Source organism: Toxotes jaculatrix, chromosome 10 (genome assembly GCF_017976425.1).
Source record: "Toxotes jaculatrix isolate fToxJac2 chromosome 10, fToxJac2.pri, whole genome shotgun sequence".
NCBI lineage: Eukaryota > Metazoa > Chordata > Actinopteri > Toxotidae > Toxotes > Toxotes jaculatrix.
In genome coordinates, this window is record NC_054403.1 from 22,346,646 (window position 1) to 22,363,329 (window position 16,684).

General features: G+C 39.0%; 1 protein-coding gene across 1 annotated transcript in view; it reads right to left on the reverse strand.

Moving 5' to 3' along the window:
* Positions 1–4,115: 4,115 nt before the first annotated feature.
* The window catches only part of lingo2 (leucine rich repeat and Ig domain containing 2), an 89,481-nt gene continuing 76,912 nt past the window's right edge, over positions 4,116–16,684 (reverse strand). The window contains exon 2 of the mRNA XM_041048255.1: positions 4,116–5,988. Within this exon, the coding sequence (XP_040904189.1) occupies positions 4,135–5,976 (1,842 nt within the window). The 5' untranslated portion in view covers positions 5,977–5,988 and the 3' untranslated portion in view covers positions 4,116–4,134. The remainder of the gene's footprint in view (positions 5,989–16,684) is intronic.

Genomic DNA, 16,684 nt, shown 5'->3' on the forward strand with positions numbered 1-16,684 from the left:
TTCTTCTGTTCCTGGGAGTTGTTTTTCAGAAATGTGTATTTACACAGATTACAGAGATAAACATAAGCCGTCCTCATCATAGCTGACAGTTATTCCTGAAAAAAAAACGTAGTCATCCCTTTATTAATTTATTCACAGCCAATCTACCATATTCATGTGATTTAGTAGTGGAGAAGTGGGTGTGTTGGGGTGCTCTCTGTTAATTTTACATCCTTGATTCTTCTGATGCACTATAGTAGATGGTGCTTTTCAGAGTATCCACAATACTACTACTACTACTACTACTACTACTACTGTTGTAGAAATACTGTATCTACAGTTTTTCTGTTTTCAGCTACACAGGCAGCGTGGCTCTATACCAGATGAACTGGCATCAAATTTTAGATATTCAAGGTCCTTGAGTTCTCAGAGGATGATTCTTAAATCTCTGGTAATGATAAACCATCCACTGCATTACACCGTGAGGAGCCCTGAGAAGGGTTCTAGTTTATTATGTAATTTGAAATAATTTGAAATCTACATTATCATTATGTTCTTTATTCCTGAAAAGTAAAATGCTTCAAGAGTCTATGATGCTCACACTTTACTTACTGTGGTTTCTATGAAGGCAAATGACAGAGAAAAAAATATATTACAAGAGGAGTTTTATTTAAAGTGTCGTGATACTTGGTTATTCATGGAATTTACAAAAGTTTTGAAGTGTCTGACCTTTCAGAAAGTGGATGTCATTTTCAGTTTTAATGATGAAATAACTAATCTGTTTGACTGATTGAGAATAGTTCTGTGTCAGTTTTTGAAATCCTTCCTGTAAAGTGCGAGCTAGGCAAACGATCTGTTTTAATAGAAAGCAGTAGGCATTTTAGGCTGAGAGACCCCCATCTGTTTTGCAAATTATCCTCACTAATTACTCTGAAAATAAGAGTGGTCAGATCAGTCAATAACTGATAAGAGGGGGACAAACAGCCACACAGCACTAACAGCTTTTCAGATGTAATCCAAATGCACCGATCCAATCAAAATGCAGTCAATTAGTATAAAGAGGCCTGCATAACACAAAAGGATTATTCTGCATATCACCATGGAAACTCAAAACTCTGCAGTTTTGCTCATACCTTGGTATCCTGGATTATGTCAGTCTATTCCAGCTGTCAGATTTCTTTTGAAATGTATCTGGGTTACTGTAGAAACGTGTTGGTGATGTAACCATTTTTCATTACTTAATTTTGATAAGTGTTGATGTAAACACAATAACCATGTTTCTCTATAAACCTGGCTGCTAATTTGCCATCATATGAAAGGAATGACTGACGTTTGACTGACATTTTTACTAAGAAGAAAAAGTACCACACGGTCGGCAGAATATTTCTGTGAGAGCTGTTCAGGAGACACAGTGTATGGACTCTATGTATATGAATGTCACTCTGGCAGACCTCATTAAAACAGAAGAGAGAAAGGAGGTTCCATTTTAGAGGCCTCATTTGTACAGGCTTACAAACTCAAACTCACAGGTTAGGCGAGGAAAACATTTTTCATGTAATTTGACTAAATGAAGGCTCTGGTTGTGGGCATCACTGGCCTATAAAGTTAACCTTGTTCCTTTTGTATTTTTGGAGGAGCTGTAGCATTTGGTGCTCTGATTTCTGAAGAAGCCCAGGGGACTGCAGGCTCAGAAACCAAACGTACTCTGTGGCTCCTAATGAGATGGCACAAATGAGGGACCGCACGAGAGATACACACTTTGGAAAAAAAAGGAAATAAAATGTGAAAAAGAAACCAATAATGATGTGTCATAAGAGTAGGTTCAGTAGTTAATGTCAGAAGAAAGCAATCATTGTATATTTTCACTACAGTCTTTCAGAACGTATGCCTTAATTAATAACACAGGACTTGATATTCTATTTATATTCTGTAGCAGTTAATGTACAGTAGTTTCTATACTGTAAAATCATTTCAATTCATTAGAGCCTCAACAGAAAGGACAGCTTCCCCCGCTGCCTCTTCTTACTCTGATGAACACATGCTTTATGTCAAAAAGATCTAACTCAAACTGTTTGATCCAGATCACATTTCTACAGATCCTACTAGATACTGTTTTATTTCTTATTTCACTAGCATAAAGCATGAGATCAGAACCTGGTCCATTTTAAAAGAAGGATAACCATACAATGGATGTGTCAAATCACAAAAAATTGGAAGGTAACTAACTAAAAAGAATAATCATTCTCTCATATGAAGTTTGTGTGTATTTAGCAGAGATTAGTAATGACAAAAGAAAAGGGATCGAAGGCTGTCTGGCAGTGGGTTGTTTGAGGCTTACCTCCAGTTGGCATCTGTCAAAATGATGTTAATCCAAGACATTTTTGTTTTTGGTTCAGAAGGAAACAATCTGGAGGTAGTCAGCTTCACATTTTTCAGCACAAGACACATGAGAAAAACAGGTGTAGGCTTTCAGTCCAACAGCAACAAGACCAGGTCGACACTGTGGCTACGCATGAACACTTAATACACCTGGGTCCCTAAGGCAGTTGATAAGCCCTGCCCACTACCAGCCTTCCAAAAAGAGGGAAGCAAAGTGATAATGTGAGCCTGGTAGCATGAGCCTACTCCTCAGCCTAGAAATAAATAAAGTATATAATTTACTTACAGTCAATGACTGAATCAATTGGCCATTAGGCAGTTAATATCAGCATATGAACATTATGCAGATGTGTATCAATAGTGTAAGATGGTATGGGTGGTGGTTCAGCTTATTTAATTGTCAAAATATACACAGAAAACAATTTCTGTGATAACTAATGCATTCCCACATGGGAAATGCTTTGCAGTTTGCAGTTTTAATGGGGCTCCAAATCTATAACACCTAGGCCCAGTAGATTTATGGCAAATATAGTAGAAGGGACGCCTTTCTTGTAAGAAGACTGTGATGTTATGAGCGAGGCTGAACAGAAACAGAGTTCATTATGAAATAACCACTTATGTCCGACTCATTGGTACAAATACATCTTCATTTATTTCACATACATTTTTTTCTTTACTTTTACTTTTGAAGTTTTCACAATCTAAATGATTCAACAACAAAATGAGGAACTACCACAACAAAGTCCAAATTTCCTACTTGGGAAAATGATGCAAATGTCACTGTAGTAAAATTGACACATGTAGTTTGCCAACCAGCAAAGGTACAGTTAAAGGAATAAAAAGAGACAAAAATAGGACAAAAAGGTGGTTCATGTAGGTTTTTGACCAATACTGGCTCATCTTCATGATGATCCAAGTGTCATGTTAGATCCTGAACAGTGTTTGAGGACTGAAATTTGTAAAACGCTCAATATTTTTCATAAATATTTTTTTCTTCTATTTCCATTGATAAATATATATTTATTAATAGGAGTCAATTTGGGGAGCAGGGACAGATAATCACCCATAGAAGCCCTTCCTGAATCCATGGAAACTTCAAAAGTCTGAAGAATGTTCTTGCTGAACATGTGGGGTTATATCAATTTTGGCTAATACATCCCATGAATATTGCTATGAATAGTTCTTTTGAATGAATATGTACATACATGTACATAATGGAGCATTACGTACACATATGCAAAGTATCGAACATAGGAAATTATGGTTTGTTTCATTGATTTGTTCTGTGAATAAGCATGGCGCAAGACTAAACAAAGTAGGTTAATAGCTTAGATACAAATTTGTACTGTACATTGTTCAGCAGAGTCTGTAGATCCAACCCAAAACTGAAGGGGTCTTTTTGGGCATATAAATTTCAAAAAGCTGATAAATGACACCTACTCCCTCCAGGTTGTCTTGGCGGCAACAGTTTTCACTCCTCATCCATGTTGAAGAAGTTGCCCACTGGCAAATTTGTACGAGGATGTCCTACTCTGCATTTCAGTACGTGAAAAACACAGCATCCAAGCTTTTTGTCAAGATCCAGTGATTGAAGATACTGCTCATCTCTTTATGATGCCCAAAACCTTTTCACTATCACTCTCCCTGTAGCACTGGGAAGTTTCAGTAGTCCTACTTGCCAAAAAAAAAAAAAAAAAAAAAACAAAACAAGAAAGGAAAAAAATACATTGTACTTTGGGCATTTCCACAATCCAGAATATCGAATCTATAAAAAAGTTACATCATTTTCATGTTAAAACGACGAGGTCCTGCTTGTCCCTCTGCCGAGTCAACGTTAGTGCCATTAGACTTTGACCGAGGCACATATTCAACATCTATGTTGTTTTTATGTTTTCCTTTTCCTCTGCTCCAAACAAAAAGGAGCAGGAAACAAAACAAGACCACTCCCAGGAACGTAAAACAACCCATAGCTGTTGACACTAGAATAGTCTTTAGGTCCAAACCGAGGGTCACACCGGTCGTCCCGTTGGCAGTGGTATTGCTGGGATCTGTGTAGTACTGGGTCCTGTTAGCGTAGAGTGATCCCAGACTTTTCACAGCCAGTGAAGTCATCAGGGTGTCATTCCCAGCAGTGTTTGATGCTAGGCAAAGGTACACTCCGCTGTCTTGTACCTCTGCTGACTTGATCTCCAGTGTACCGTTGTTGTGTACGGTCACTCTACCATGGCTCCTACTTGTCAGCACTCGTCGGCGTGGGGACAACCAGGACACAATGGGTCTTGGAGTCCCCTCAGCACTGCAGCGCAACATTGCCTGCTGGCCCTCATCCACAGTGATTGTTTGTGTTTTATTCTCACGAATTTTTGGCTTGGTGCATGTCACGTAATAAGACAGAAGAGTCTCCTTAAATTCCTTAAAAGGCCTGCCGCGGATACCCTCAGGTGTGCTGCACTCCGGCTGCGAATCCCCAAAGAAGATGGAGTGCCTTTTCTGTAGAATCCACATAAGACGGCAGTCGCACACTAAGGGGTTGTTGTCAATCAGAAGAACCTCCAGAGCCTCAGGGGACTGAAAAACACTCTTCTCCAGTGTATCCAGTCGGTTGTGAGAGACATTAAGAACTTTAAGGCCCCGCAGGCCCTGGAAAGCATACGGTTCGATGGTGGTTAACTGAGCACCAACCAGATGGAGCTCTCGCAGCCGAACCAGCTCCATAAGCATCCCCCCTTCGATGTGCCTGATGCGGTTGTAGGACAGGTTGAGGTGTGTCAGGTAGGGCAGATGCTTCAGGGCTTGGTAAGGGAAGGAGGACAAGTTGGTATTGGTTATAAACAGCATCGTCAGGTTGAGGCCATGCAGGGTATTGGCTGGCACATGGTCTAGCACAGGCCAATTATCAATTTCCAAATGCCGCAGCCGGAACAGCTTTTTGAATGAGTAAGGATGCAAGGTGTTGATGCTGAGGTATCGTAGATGGAGGCTGACAAGGTTATGCAGGTGGGAGAGGGCCTCAGTGGGCACAACTGTAAGATTGCATCTTTCCAGGGTTAGTATTTCCAGGCTTAATAGTCCACTGAATGCACGGTGAGAAATGTAAACCAAATCGTTGTCACCCACTTCCAAAAATTTTAGATTGTGCAAGTCCTGAAACATATAATCCAGGAGGATAACGATCTTGTTGTCACTTATATCCAGTCGGGTAAGATTTGTCAAACCTGCAAAGACGCCCAGAGGAATAAGCTTGATACGATTGCTCTTGAGACTGAGCGAGTGCATGTTAAAGAGGGCGTTGAAAGCTCCAGGCTCGACATAACTGATAATATTTCCACTGAGGTCAAGCTCCTCAAGCCCAGGAAAGGCAATAAAGTCATCAGGGTTGATCATTGTCAGCTTGTTCTTACTCAGGTCCAGGATCCTGGTCTCGGTTGGGATGCCGTCCGGGATGCTGGGCATGCGCTTGCGGTGACAGACAACTGCCTTGCTCTGAGCCGAACACTCGCAGCGCGAGGGACATCCCAGGGTAGAACCCACAAAGACAGCCACGAGGGCCAGTCCCAGGAATGGCTGCCAGCATGAGACGACCGTGTGCAGCATGACTTTGCTCATACAGTCGACCATTCTGTCACGGTTCTGCAAGAGAGAGAGAACAAGGAGAAAAGCAGAGATTACTTAAACACTCAGGATGGACCTTGTTGTAGCTGTGTTCTTGTACAATAATAGTGTGATTAATAATATGAATAACATGGTAGGACTCAATCTGCTGTAAAGAAAAATGGCTTCATGCACCCATCTGACAACAGACTGGATGGACAAAAATGTCTCATCCTTGCCATCCTGTTTCCATCTCGTTGCTTATTCAAATACAGACAAGCTGAATTGCTTGGCTTCAAATTTTGAAATTTTGGATGGGCATGGCCTCATGTTAGAATTACTTCCTTTTCTGTTGCTCTTTCTAGCACCAGTTGACTCCGTCTGCTGTTTTTGTTTTCCTTTCATCGATGGTACACAGATGAAGACACAACTGTGCCGGATGAGGTGAGATAAACATCTGGCATTTTTGTACATGTGGCCCACTTATGTGCTCACTTATGCTTTCATGCAGCCTCTGCAAAAAAATTACATTAAAACACAACTCAGGCCATCTTAAATCTAATTATGTATCCTGGCTTTTCATCCATAGGACTACTCTTATACATAAGCACATGGAAGACGAGCAGATATATGAACTGAATGCACTGCCACAAACAGACTGGGTGACAGGTTGCAAAGATTGCAAACCATCCCTGCCTCATTTGGTGTGTCATGGGTTGTGCTAAATTTAAACGATGAGAGGAATAATCTGAATTTCTCTCCAGGCTCTTGATATGCTAAGAGATTATGGTGTAAAGATAACGTGATGGCATACCCATTTAAAGAGAAACATTATGTAACCCTAAAAAATGAATTCAACTCAGATTATCAAAATTTAAGACTTCACAAACACTTCAAACAGTGCAACACTGTGCACATTAAAAGTACTAATTTTCATACATTTACAAAATTTGAAACATTATTTTCTACCAAACAAATTGATGTTAATTGATCTTAATAAACCAAACGTAGCCAGCGGCAGTAGCTTAAATGAGTCACTTGATATTTTCATTTATTCTTGTCTCTGTTAAACAAATTTAATATGAGTGGTGACGCTCTGATTTTCTCCAGTATTTATGTATCATTTGATTATATTTTTTAAAGACAAAATTATAAATATTTGTACATGTTCATGGCCTTTATGGGCACCAGTTCATTGATTTGAGTGTTTCTGTGTTTGTTCCTTCCCCTTTCCACAGTATGCTATAAAGCTTTATTGCCATAGTTAGTGGGCACCATATGGTTACCTCTCCACTGCTGCTGACTTGTAAAACATTGCCAAATGTACATAGCCTTGTTTAAGTGCTAAACAGCTTTCTAGTACACAAGATTGTCCTGCTCTATACTTGGTCGGCCAATATATTTTCAGCTGACACAGAATGCCTGGCCAGTTTCTTAGTCTAATAAAATACTGTTCTATTGCCTGATTTTATTAATAAATTTGTTGACCTCTGGATTTTATTCAGGCAATATTGTTCCTATACAGCTGTTTGTGTTAAACCAAAATTAAACATCCTCTCAGTAAAGTCAGGTATTGGGAAAAAAAAAATTGCATCTGATATGGATACAGAAAACAAGTGAATTGTCAACATCATGGGAAAAATACACGCAATACCTAATCCTAGTACTTTCTACAACAGTCAGTAAATTAAGTTGATACATTTGTTTAATGCAGGACTCAATAAAACATTCCTGAATGCACATAGGTAATGTGATTGTGACACACACACTGCACACACACATCTCGGTATAGAAGATTGTTCCTGTGCCCTTGTGTTTCTGCAGAGTCTTCCCACATAATAACTGCCTTATGCACACACACGCTGTCCACATGAATTGCAGCACCATATGATTCAATGGTTTACTAAGTGGGTGTCTAATCAGGATAATGATTGGATGTCTTTGTAACACTGTGTAATCAGAGTTAGAGTGAGCCTGTGATGTGACCCCCTCACCTGGGCACTGCTGAATGAGAGAACCATAATGCAAGTGTATCATCAGCAGCACACGTTGAAGTGTGTCCTGTGCAGAGTAGCAAATGCTGCATAGAATTAGGCAGATGCCCTGGGGCAACATCCACAAATAAAATCCCAGCTACCTTCTCATGTAGGGTGGATTTCTGTGTGTGTATATATATGTATTTCACGCTGGCTGCACTCCTTATTCTTATTCATTTCCTTATTATTTCCCTGATAATTTAGCTTTGCACAACATGTTATGAATGTGCTATATGTTTTATGCCAGTTTGTACTGACTGTGCTGCTTGAGCTATTCATGGAATTTTTCTCAAGATGAAATACAGAATGGTAAATTTTGTGACCTTTTATATTCCATAGTTACAGAAAAAAGCACATTTAAATTTCACCTTGGTTTTTTGGTCTTGAAAGAAAAATCAATCTCAAAGTTAGAAGATTGTTTTGGTGATGTAGCCTGCATAGCTGAAAACATTTCTGATTAATATGGACAACTGGTTCTAATGTGACATCAAGGTAAGGGTATATGGTATATGGTAGCAGAAAAAATATATTCTGAAATAGTCTGATATTGAGGCAGGCTTTTTTTTTTTATCAATAGCTCTTCGGAATCAAAGGGAATTGGCTTTTGTCTAGATTCACTGTTTTATACGAGTACACCAATCATATACCCGAAGCAAAAACAAGCAATGTACCAATATGCAATAAGAGCATTGTGCCAAAGAACAATTGGTGCCTCCATTTCTATTTCTATTTTCTGTTGCTTTATGCTTTTACTCCACTATTGTATCCACTATTGTAGTTGTTGAAAATATTGTCAAATATATATTTTTTGACAGCCAAATTTATTTGACAGTGGTAGTTACAAGTTACTTTTGAAACTTTAAGTACATTATTCTGATAATTATTCTGTTGTTTTACTTGAGTAAAATCTTTGCTAAAGGACTTGTAATGAAGTATTTTCAGACTGTTGTATTGGCTTTTACTTAAATAAATAATCTGAGTACTTGTTACTGTCTTAGTGCATACTGTACATGCACTGCAGCTACAACGTATTAGCCACAAATTTCAAAAATAGTCTATGGATTACAATGACTATCAGGAACTGATCTGAGGTTATCTTAGGGTAAAATTTTATTTATTTATTTTTTTTACCATTTTTCCCAACATTTCCATTTTATCTCAGTATTCTGGAAATTTCTAGTGACATTCAGCAGCAGTCCTGTGATGGCAGAAATCCTGCAATGCACAGTGAGATAAGACGGCACAGTGAAGGTGTTTCTATAATGTGGCCCCTGACCCACATTAGTGCAGGGTTGGATCCTGAGAGGGGGATGATAACAGCTAATGGTATCTGACTCAGCATAAATCAGTGAACAGCCATTTCACAGGGGTCCTGAGGTCGCCTGCGCAATGCCATCATCCTGAGCATATGTACACAAGTGGCCCAACGTGACGCTCAAACTCACGTCATACTTTTCCTGAAATTATGATTTTTCTGTCCCACTATGACAAACACAGAATACAAAAACACATTTGTCTTCATCCATTTTTTTTTTATGCGCATGCAGTTTTCTATTCCCATCACAAACTAATTTCCATATGAATCACTGAGAACATGTGGGGGCTCTTCCATCCCATGATGCCACTCTTTACTTTTCAGCACAGCCCAGGGCTAACTAGTAAGAGTCTGCCTTTAGCAAAGTGGCAAAACACAACCTTGCACGTACTTTTAGTCATGATTCCAATACCATACCTTCCTCGGCTCTCTGAAATGCTTTGCATGTAGGGCTCATAGTTCCTTCGTCTTCATCTTCACTATTATATATTATTCCACTAAATACAAGCTAATTTGAGACATTTCCTGTCAGACTGTCATAGCTGCGTGTAGCTTCAGCGCTGTGCTCTTGACTTGGTGTCTAGGTGAGTGAACGCTACAAAAGGTTTTATCAGAATGAAATCTAGAGGTGAGAGTGGAGGTACTGTATACAGGAGATTGCAATCGCTCCCCAGGGAGTCGAGTGATATCTTCCCTGGGTCATCACTGAGTTTCTGTCTGTATCCTTCTCTATGACTCTTTCATTTTGTTCATGTTCTTTTATCTGCTCTCTGTGTACCTTATCCAGATATACAATTTTATCATGATTTATTACTATTTTTTGTGCAACTATTTTGTGTCTTATACTCAAGATTACTATTATTATGTTTCCTGGAGTTTCCACACTGACAACACAGACCAAGTATAGAATGATGGTGATAGTGTGTAACCAACTAATAGATGTGTAATGGAAACAATATAGTAAACACCAGGATTGAAAAGTAATCAGTTTTACTGGTCATTTGATGACAATGACAAAGGCAGCATGTGTTTAAGATCTTGTTATTTTGTTATTTTAAAACTGCACAATGAAAAGAGGGAATAAGAGGAATAAATATTTGTGATAATTGGTTATTCAAACATGTACAGCCATTTTGTGTCATAATGTGGAAATGCACTCCACGAATAATGATGTGCTTAAAAGTCATGAAGTCGGGACATTTAACTTGTTTAATTCAGGATATGAGGTGATTTTAGACTGAAAGTCTGACATTTATATGTATTTATTCATAAATTCTCTTTTATGGGAAAATTCCACAATAAAGATCTCAGGTTTTAGTTTACGTTCTGCTGTCTTCTTTTTCTTTACTGCATTTTAAAAGTACTTGTGCAGTCATCCCCACAGCACAAAGACAATACAAATGAATGTATGTGTGGTGATTTTAGATACAGCACATACAGATTACAGTTTTACTCTTAAGCATACGTTTTCCTGTAAACGGATTCGTTCTGGAGTTACAGCAGCCAGAGACTCCACAGAAACGTGGTAGCTGATTTTGTTTTAATTGGAGCAAATTGAATCAAGCAATCATGGGTCAGTTTGCTCATCAGTGTCTCTCCCCCTGCCGGGCAGAGTGGACACCCACAACCCATGTTTGATTTCAAATTATTTACCAACTAATTAGCCCCACAGCTCCAATATGAAGTGAATATAATTATGCAAAATGATAAATTAAATCACTCAATGGCAGACCTGTCTGTATAGGAGGTCAGCTTGTTAGACAGCAACACGATCTTGGCAATGGAGGGTTTAAAGTCTGACTTCACAAGATCTGATACAAACATATGGAGTGTATCTTGAAAAACCACAGTTAAGTTGTACATAACTTATTTGTACTCTTTAAATCCTTTTCGAAAATCATGTTTTGAATTTATTTGAATGCAGGCTGTAAGAGCATGAAACCTGTTCATCCGTTGAAGGATTATATAAGCCGTCGTTTCAAGTGAAAACATGAAAATCAAAGTTGGCATAATACAGTTTTTCCGCACTAGCAATGACACTGTATGTCACTGGTCGACTTTGTAACCACCACATCCTGTTTACACTTAGTCTCTTAAGCCATAATCCTGGCAAACTATTGGTTGTAAACATTTTGCTTTGGCTTTCATCTGAGGGGTAAGTTTGCACACCCTGAACGCTCACAAGGCACTTCTTATTTTGCCCAAGTAGTTTGAGGATTTAGATAACAACTTGGCCCCTGTGCAATCAACCAATAAAAAGGCACTTGTGAAATTGGCCTGCCTCTATCTCCTCTGGAAAGGTTTTCAGACTGTGTTTGATGTGGCCCCCAGGCACTGATCATCGAACATAATGTGATTCCTCTTCACACAGAAAAGCCTCCCTGCCTGTATGGCGGATGGTGGGAGACAGTTGCTTTCTCTACCCGGCAATTATCAACACCCCTTAAAAAGCATAATCAAAGCGTCAAATTTTGATATTTTGACTTGGAAGACGGCTCCGGAGGAAGAGCCACTTTGAAAGGCAGGAAAAGGAGGAAAATTAACTTTGAGCTGGAGCAAAGCCGCAGAAGGAATGGGGGCTGTGTGAGGAATAAAGCAATAATAAAAGCAACATTATGTGTAATCATGCAGGGAAAGAATGTGTTACATACTGGGTGCAGCATTTATACGGCGAGCTCTTTTGTACATTAGCATCTGACTTGGCTGCCCTTACATCAGTGGATCCCTGCATACACACTATATTCCTTAAATCCATTTAAGATGGAGATAAAACTAAGTCACCACTTTGACATATGCCCAGTCAAGTGTATGGCTAATGTAAGCACTATACAGAATCACTGGATAATTAAAGTTTTTGTCAAGAGATGGTTAATTTTTGCTGTCTGAAAATAGCAGAGGACATGCAAAAGCACAGTGTTTGATGACTTAATTTACCAGAAAACTGAAAAAATACTCTTACATCCTCACAAGGGTCATTGTAAGGGAAAGTTATTAAATCATTATTTTATTTTAATGAGGCTTATATCTTATAATGATGCTACCCTGAAGGAAAGATGTTATTAACTTGCAGGTTAGTTCATTGTCAGAGTGTGCAATTAACCCACCTTTTCAAAAGAGCATTGGCGAGTAATCAAATGGGATCATAATGAGAAGGAAGAGACTGCAATGCTCTTTGCCTTATCCATTATTGAGAGGATCTTTGTAAAGGGCAGCAGGGTTTTAAGGTGAGCCTGCCAACATGCAAAATGACACTGTACTCCTTTAATAAACCACTGTCAATCCGACATCTCATGCAACACAACGCCTCGTCAGGATGTGACCTGGATGCGATTAAACAACTCAGCCCCCGTCAATTTTTCCAAACACAAATAATTAAAAGGAGAGGAGAGCAGTATTTCTAAAGGTAGAATGAGTAGAGTAAGGAAAACAAAAGACCAACAGCTGCAGCAATCTTGATGATTCTTGTTGCATGCAGATGCCAGTGAAAAATCTAACAACCCCTATTGGTGACTGTTCCATTTTCACAGTCGTTTACATAAATTGGATTCAATGTGGCAAAATGTATAATTCATTAACACACACACTGCAAAAGCAACATGATCATAGTCACATGATCAAGGGTTTTGGGACCTAGAGCCCTTAACAGTGAGGATCAACAGCCTCGGGGCAATAATAGGCTTCCATGCACAAATTGCCCTTCTGCTTGGCTTGCAGAGCGAAGTCAAAGCTCAATTAATCCGTGTTAATTAGAGATAAACTTGGTAGATTGAGTCAGTTGCTCTTTTCTGTGTCTGATAACCCTTAGTTTGGGAAAGAGTGAAAACGACCGCATCAAACAGCCGGATCTCGATTCATCCCACAGGAGAAGCCTCTCAGAGAAGAGAGTTAATCCTATGTTTAATAGCTATTAAAAAATTCTTAACTTTGGAGACAGGAAGGAGCTTGTAAAAAAAAGGTAACAGAACTTGGTAATTAAATGTGTGAGGATAAAAATACAATGGCAGTTTGAGAGGACTTAATACAGAGGAACAAAGCACTGTCATTTCATTACATTTACAAAGTGACAAGTGAAGAAGAAAAATCAGCCAATTTGTCAGTTCATTAGAGAGCAATGCGCTATGTGCTAAGAGTTTTATTGCAGCGTATTTTTCTGACTTAAAATACCACCCACTCTCCACTCCCATTACACTCACACAATATAAACATTAATGCACCTTTATATTGATATTGATGTGACGTTATTGTGCTTTATAGTACCACTTAAACAGGTCAGAATGGCCTCCAGAGAAAAGCCTGTATTCCTTCGCTACGACAAGGACATTCAGGACATTACCAGGGACAAATAGTATAAATAGGTGAAAATTGCCCAAAGGATATATTATAGGTGTTTTCTAAAAGATACGGATGATTGGATGCTGCTTATCTACTTTCTGTTTCTGTCATGTGGCCATGACAGCCACCAACTCTGTATTTACTTTTAGTTGATCCCATTTTAGGTTTTTTTTTTTAAACTGGCATGTTATTAGATATTTGATTAGTAAAAGATTTGATATGGAAAACATTTGAGGCATGAAGGATAAGCCATTTGGACTGTTTTTAGCTTGTTGCAGATATATTATTCGTGTAGCACTGACGTACAGAGATTCCTTTCTCTTTTTTTTTGGTGGAATAAACAGTATCTCCATGAAATCGTGAATTCAATCAAATAAGTTTTTAAAGAAACCGTGAAGTAAAAAGTACATTTTTTAAATTCTAATCCATAAATTCTTGTCCCTGAGTCAACTGGCCAAGTCGACAGATTGTTATCAGATGTTTTAATTCTTGACTATTACTATCACTATTGGCCTAAAAAACCCAGCAGTGGTCGGGCTTTAAAAAAGCATTAAAACAGTTCTACTGTCATTTAAACTGGTGCTGCTGGAGTAAAATGATGTTCAATGTTATAATTGTTATAAGTCATACACATTCACCTGTAAATATATTGGAACCTTCCACATAGCCACCTCTGTAATCAGTAACATGACGTGCAGCCGACCTCTCTCCAGAACATATTAATATTCCACTTCAGTAAGAACAGCAAAGCCCCACACTCATTACTCATGGTAACCAGCAATATTTTTAGATAATGAAAACAGATCTTTCACCACCTGCACCCTGACCGCCACTTCGGCTGATAATGTGTACTCTATGAATGTAACATATACTCTATTACACAAACAGTAAATATAACATGTAGCTCACTAAGCTACCCCGGCTACAGAGTGAAAAATCAATAGCTGCATCAGAGACCAGAATCCCTGTCATACAAGCATTATGCAGGCACTTATATGGATGAGCAAGTATATTATTGATGAATCATAAGAACAAACCACCCATGGTTGGGACTTAAATACAGTATAGATATATAATGTTACAATGTACAACTAACACAAAGCATGATTCAGGTTTGACTTTTTTTTATTTCACATTTCAGGAAATGCTACTGTGATAAGTCAGTGATGCCTAGAGGGATTTTCTTTTTTTCCACCTGGTGCCCCCACAGAGAGATTAGCCTACAACAGCAACCCTGAAGCTGTAAGGGATGCTGTGTCTTGCTCATGAGTTCAGCTAGCAGTGTGTGTACACGCTTGCCAACCACGACTTGGACCTGGGAGCAGCAGGTGTTAAAGAACTGCTCCCTAAATCATGCCTGACTGCTGCCAGTAACAGGTATAGAAAGGATAAGAGTCAGACAGGAAATGAAGAGAGAAGCTCCTTTAGTCCTTTCCTTAATCTCCTCTTTCCTTTAATGACTTCATCATAAAGTTGCATAACCAGCAAGTCTGCTTGATTTTTCGTCTCCGATCTTTTATATTTTCTCTGACCCTGACTGTATACCTATTCAACCTCACATCTAAAGATGATTTTTAAAAGGGTAAGCAGAACCTCGAGTGAATTTGTTCTCTCTCCGGCTTTGAACCGAAAAGCCTCGTGAGATAAATTGTGTGGACTGATTAAAATGCATCTGCAGCAGCCGTTAACACGTTGTGTGGGCTCCTGAGAGCCCTTGTGGATTCACTTCTTGCCCCCCCACCCCTCCACGTCTGGACAGCCTACATCAGGTCTGAGTCAGGGGCTGTTTCATCTGTACTATGACTCAACCACAGGGACAAACCCCTTTACCCCTCCACCCACACACCTCACTGTGGCCTATATTTACATCTACCTGCTTTCATAAAACTAAATATATCATAAAGCATGCACAGCCTGAAATTGCTTAATGAAAAAAAAACAAAAAATATCAACAATCAGCCTTGATAAAGGAAGACATGTTCTGCTGACTCCATAAATGCCTGTAGCAAAAATTCAGAAAACAACAAACAGTATTACTGCAGCATAATGAAAGCATCACGCTCCCCACTGCCAAAAGTGCATCAGCTTAGTCCAAGTACTGTGCTGAGAGGATGCTTTGCAGTATTGCAACCAGATGCTGCAAACATCTCATTGCCATCCTAATACAAATGACTCCATAATCATTTAAAGCATGATACTGCAACATTCTGCTGAAGCTTTAAGAATTTTTCAAAGCAACCAGAGTTGTGCATCAAGCATCATTCTGCGCACACTGTCTTCAGCACACCCATGAGAGATCACTGGGCAAGACATATTTTATGCCCAAAATAACAGACATACAAATGCAGAGATAAAATTTTAAACATTTTTTAAGGGACAGAAATTATACATGACATTAACTAAAAGGAAAACATGCAGCTCTAACATACCCATGCATCTCTGTGATGTCCCAGCAGTGTTTCGATGTACTTGGAAGGAAATCTCGTATAAATATCTGCAAGACATCTCTCCATCCCTTCCGCTAAGCCAAAATGGATTCACAACTTCCTGTTTTAACTCTTATTCTCATATGCTATAATTTTCTGTGCGTGTGATGCTTGTTCCTCTGTCTCTCTCTCTCTTTGTCTTCCCCTCTCTCCCTCCTCTTTGGTTTTCTCTCTCCTCACTCAATCAAGAGATCTGGCCTCTGACCTTGCAGCCCAGTGCCATTACACTCCTTTCAATTTTGCAGCTTGTAGCAAAAAAAACCAAAACAAAACAATGCAGCCTTATGCAGTCCTTAATGTCAGCCCTTGATTTCTGTTTGTATGTTTTTCTCTCCCGTACAGTCTGAGTCATCGGCTGGTGTGACGTCTTTGGTGAGAAGAAAAATAAAATTGAGGTTTAAGTGGAACATATATGTTTATGTAGCTTTACAATGGTGTTTCAAACAGTCGGAGGAAAGGTAATGGTATATTGACTTACTCCAACGGATCTATTGTATGTTCACACTCCAAATTAAATTCTTAAACAAAAGAAGATTATTAGCAAAGGTTCAGACGATTATTCAGTA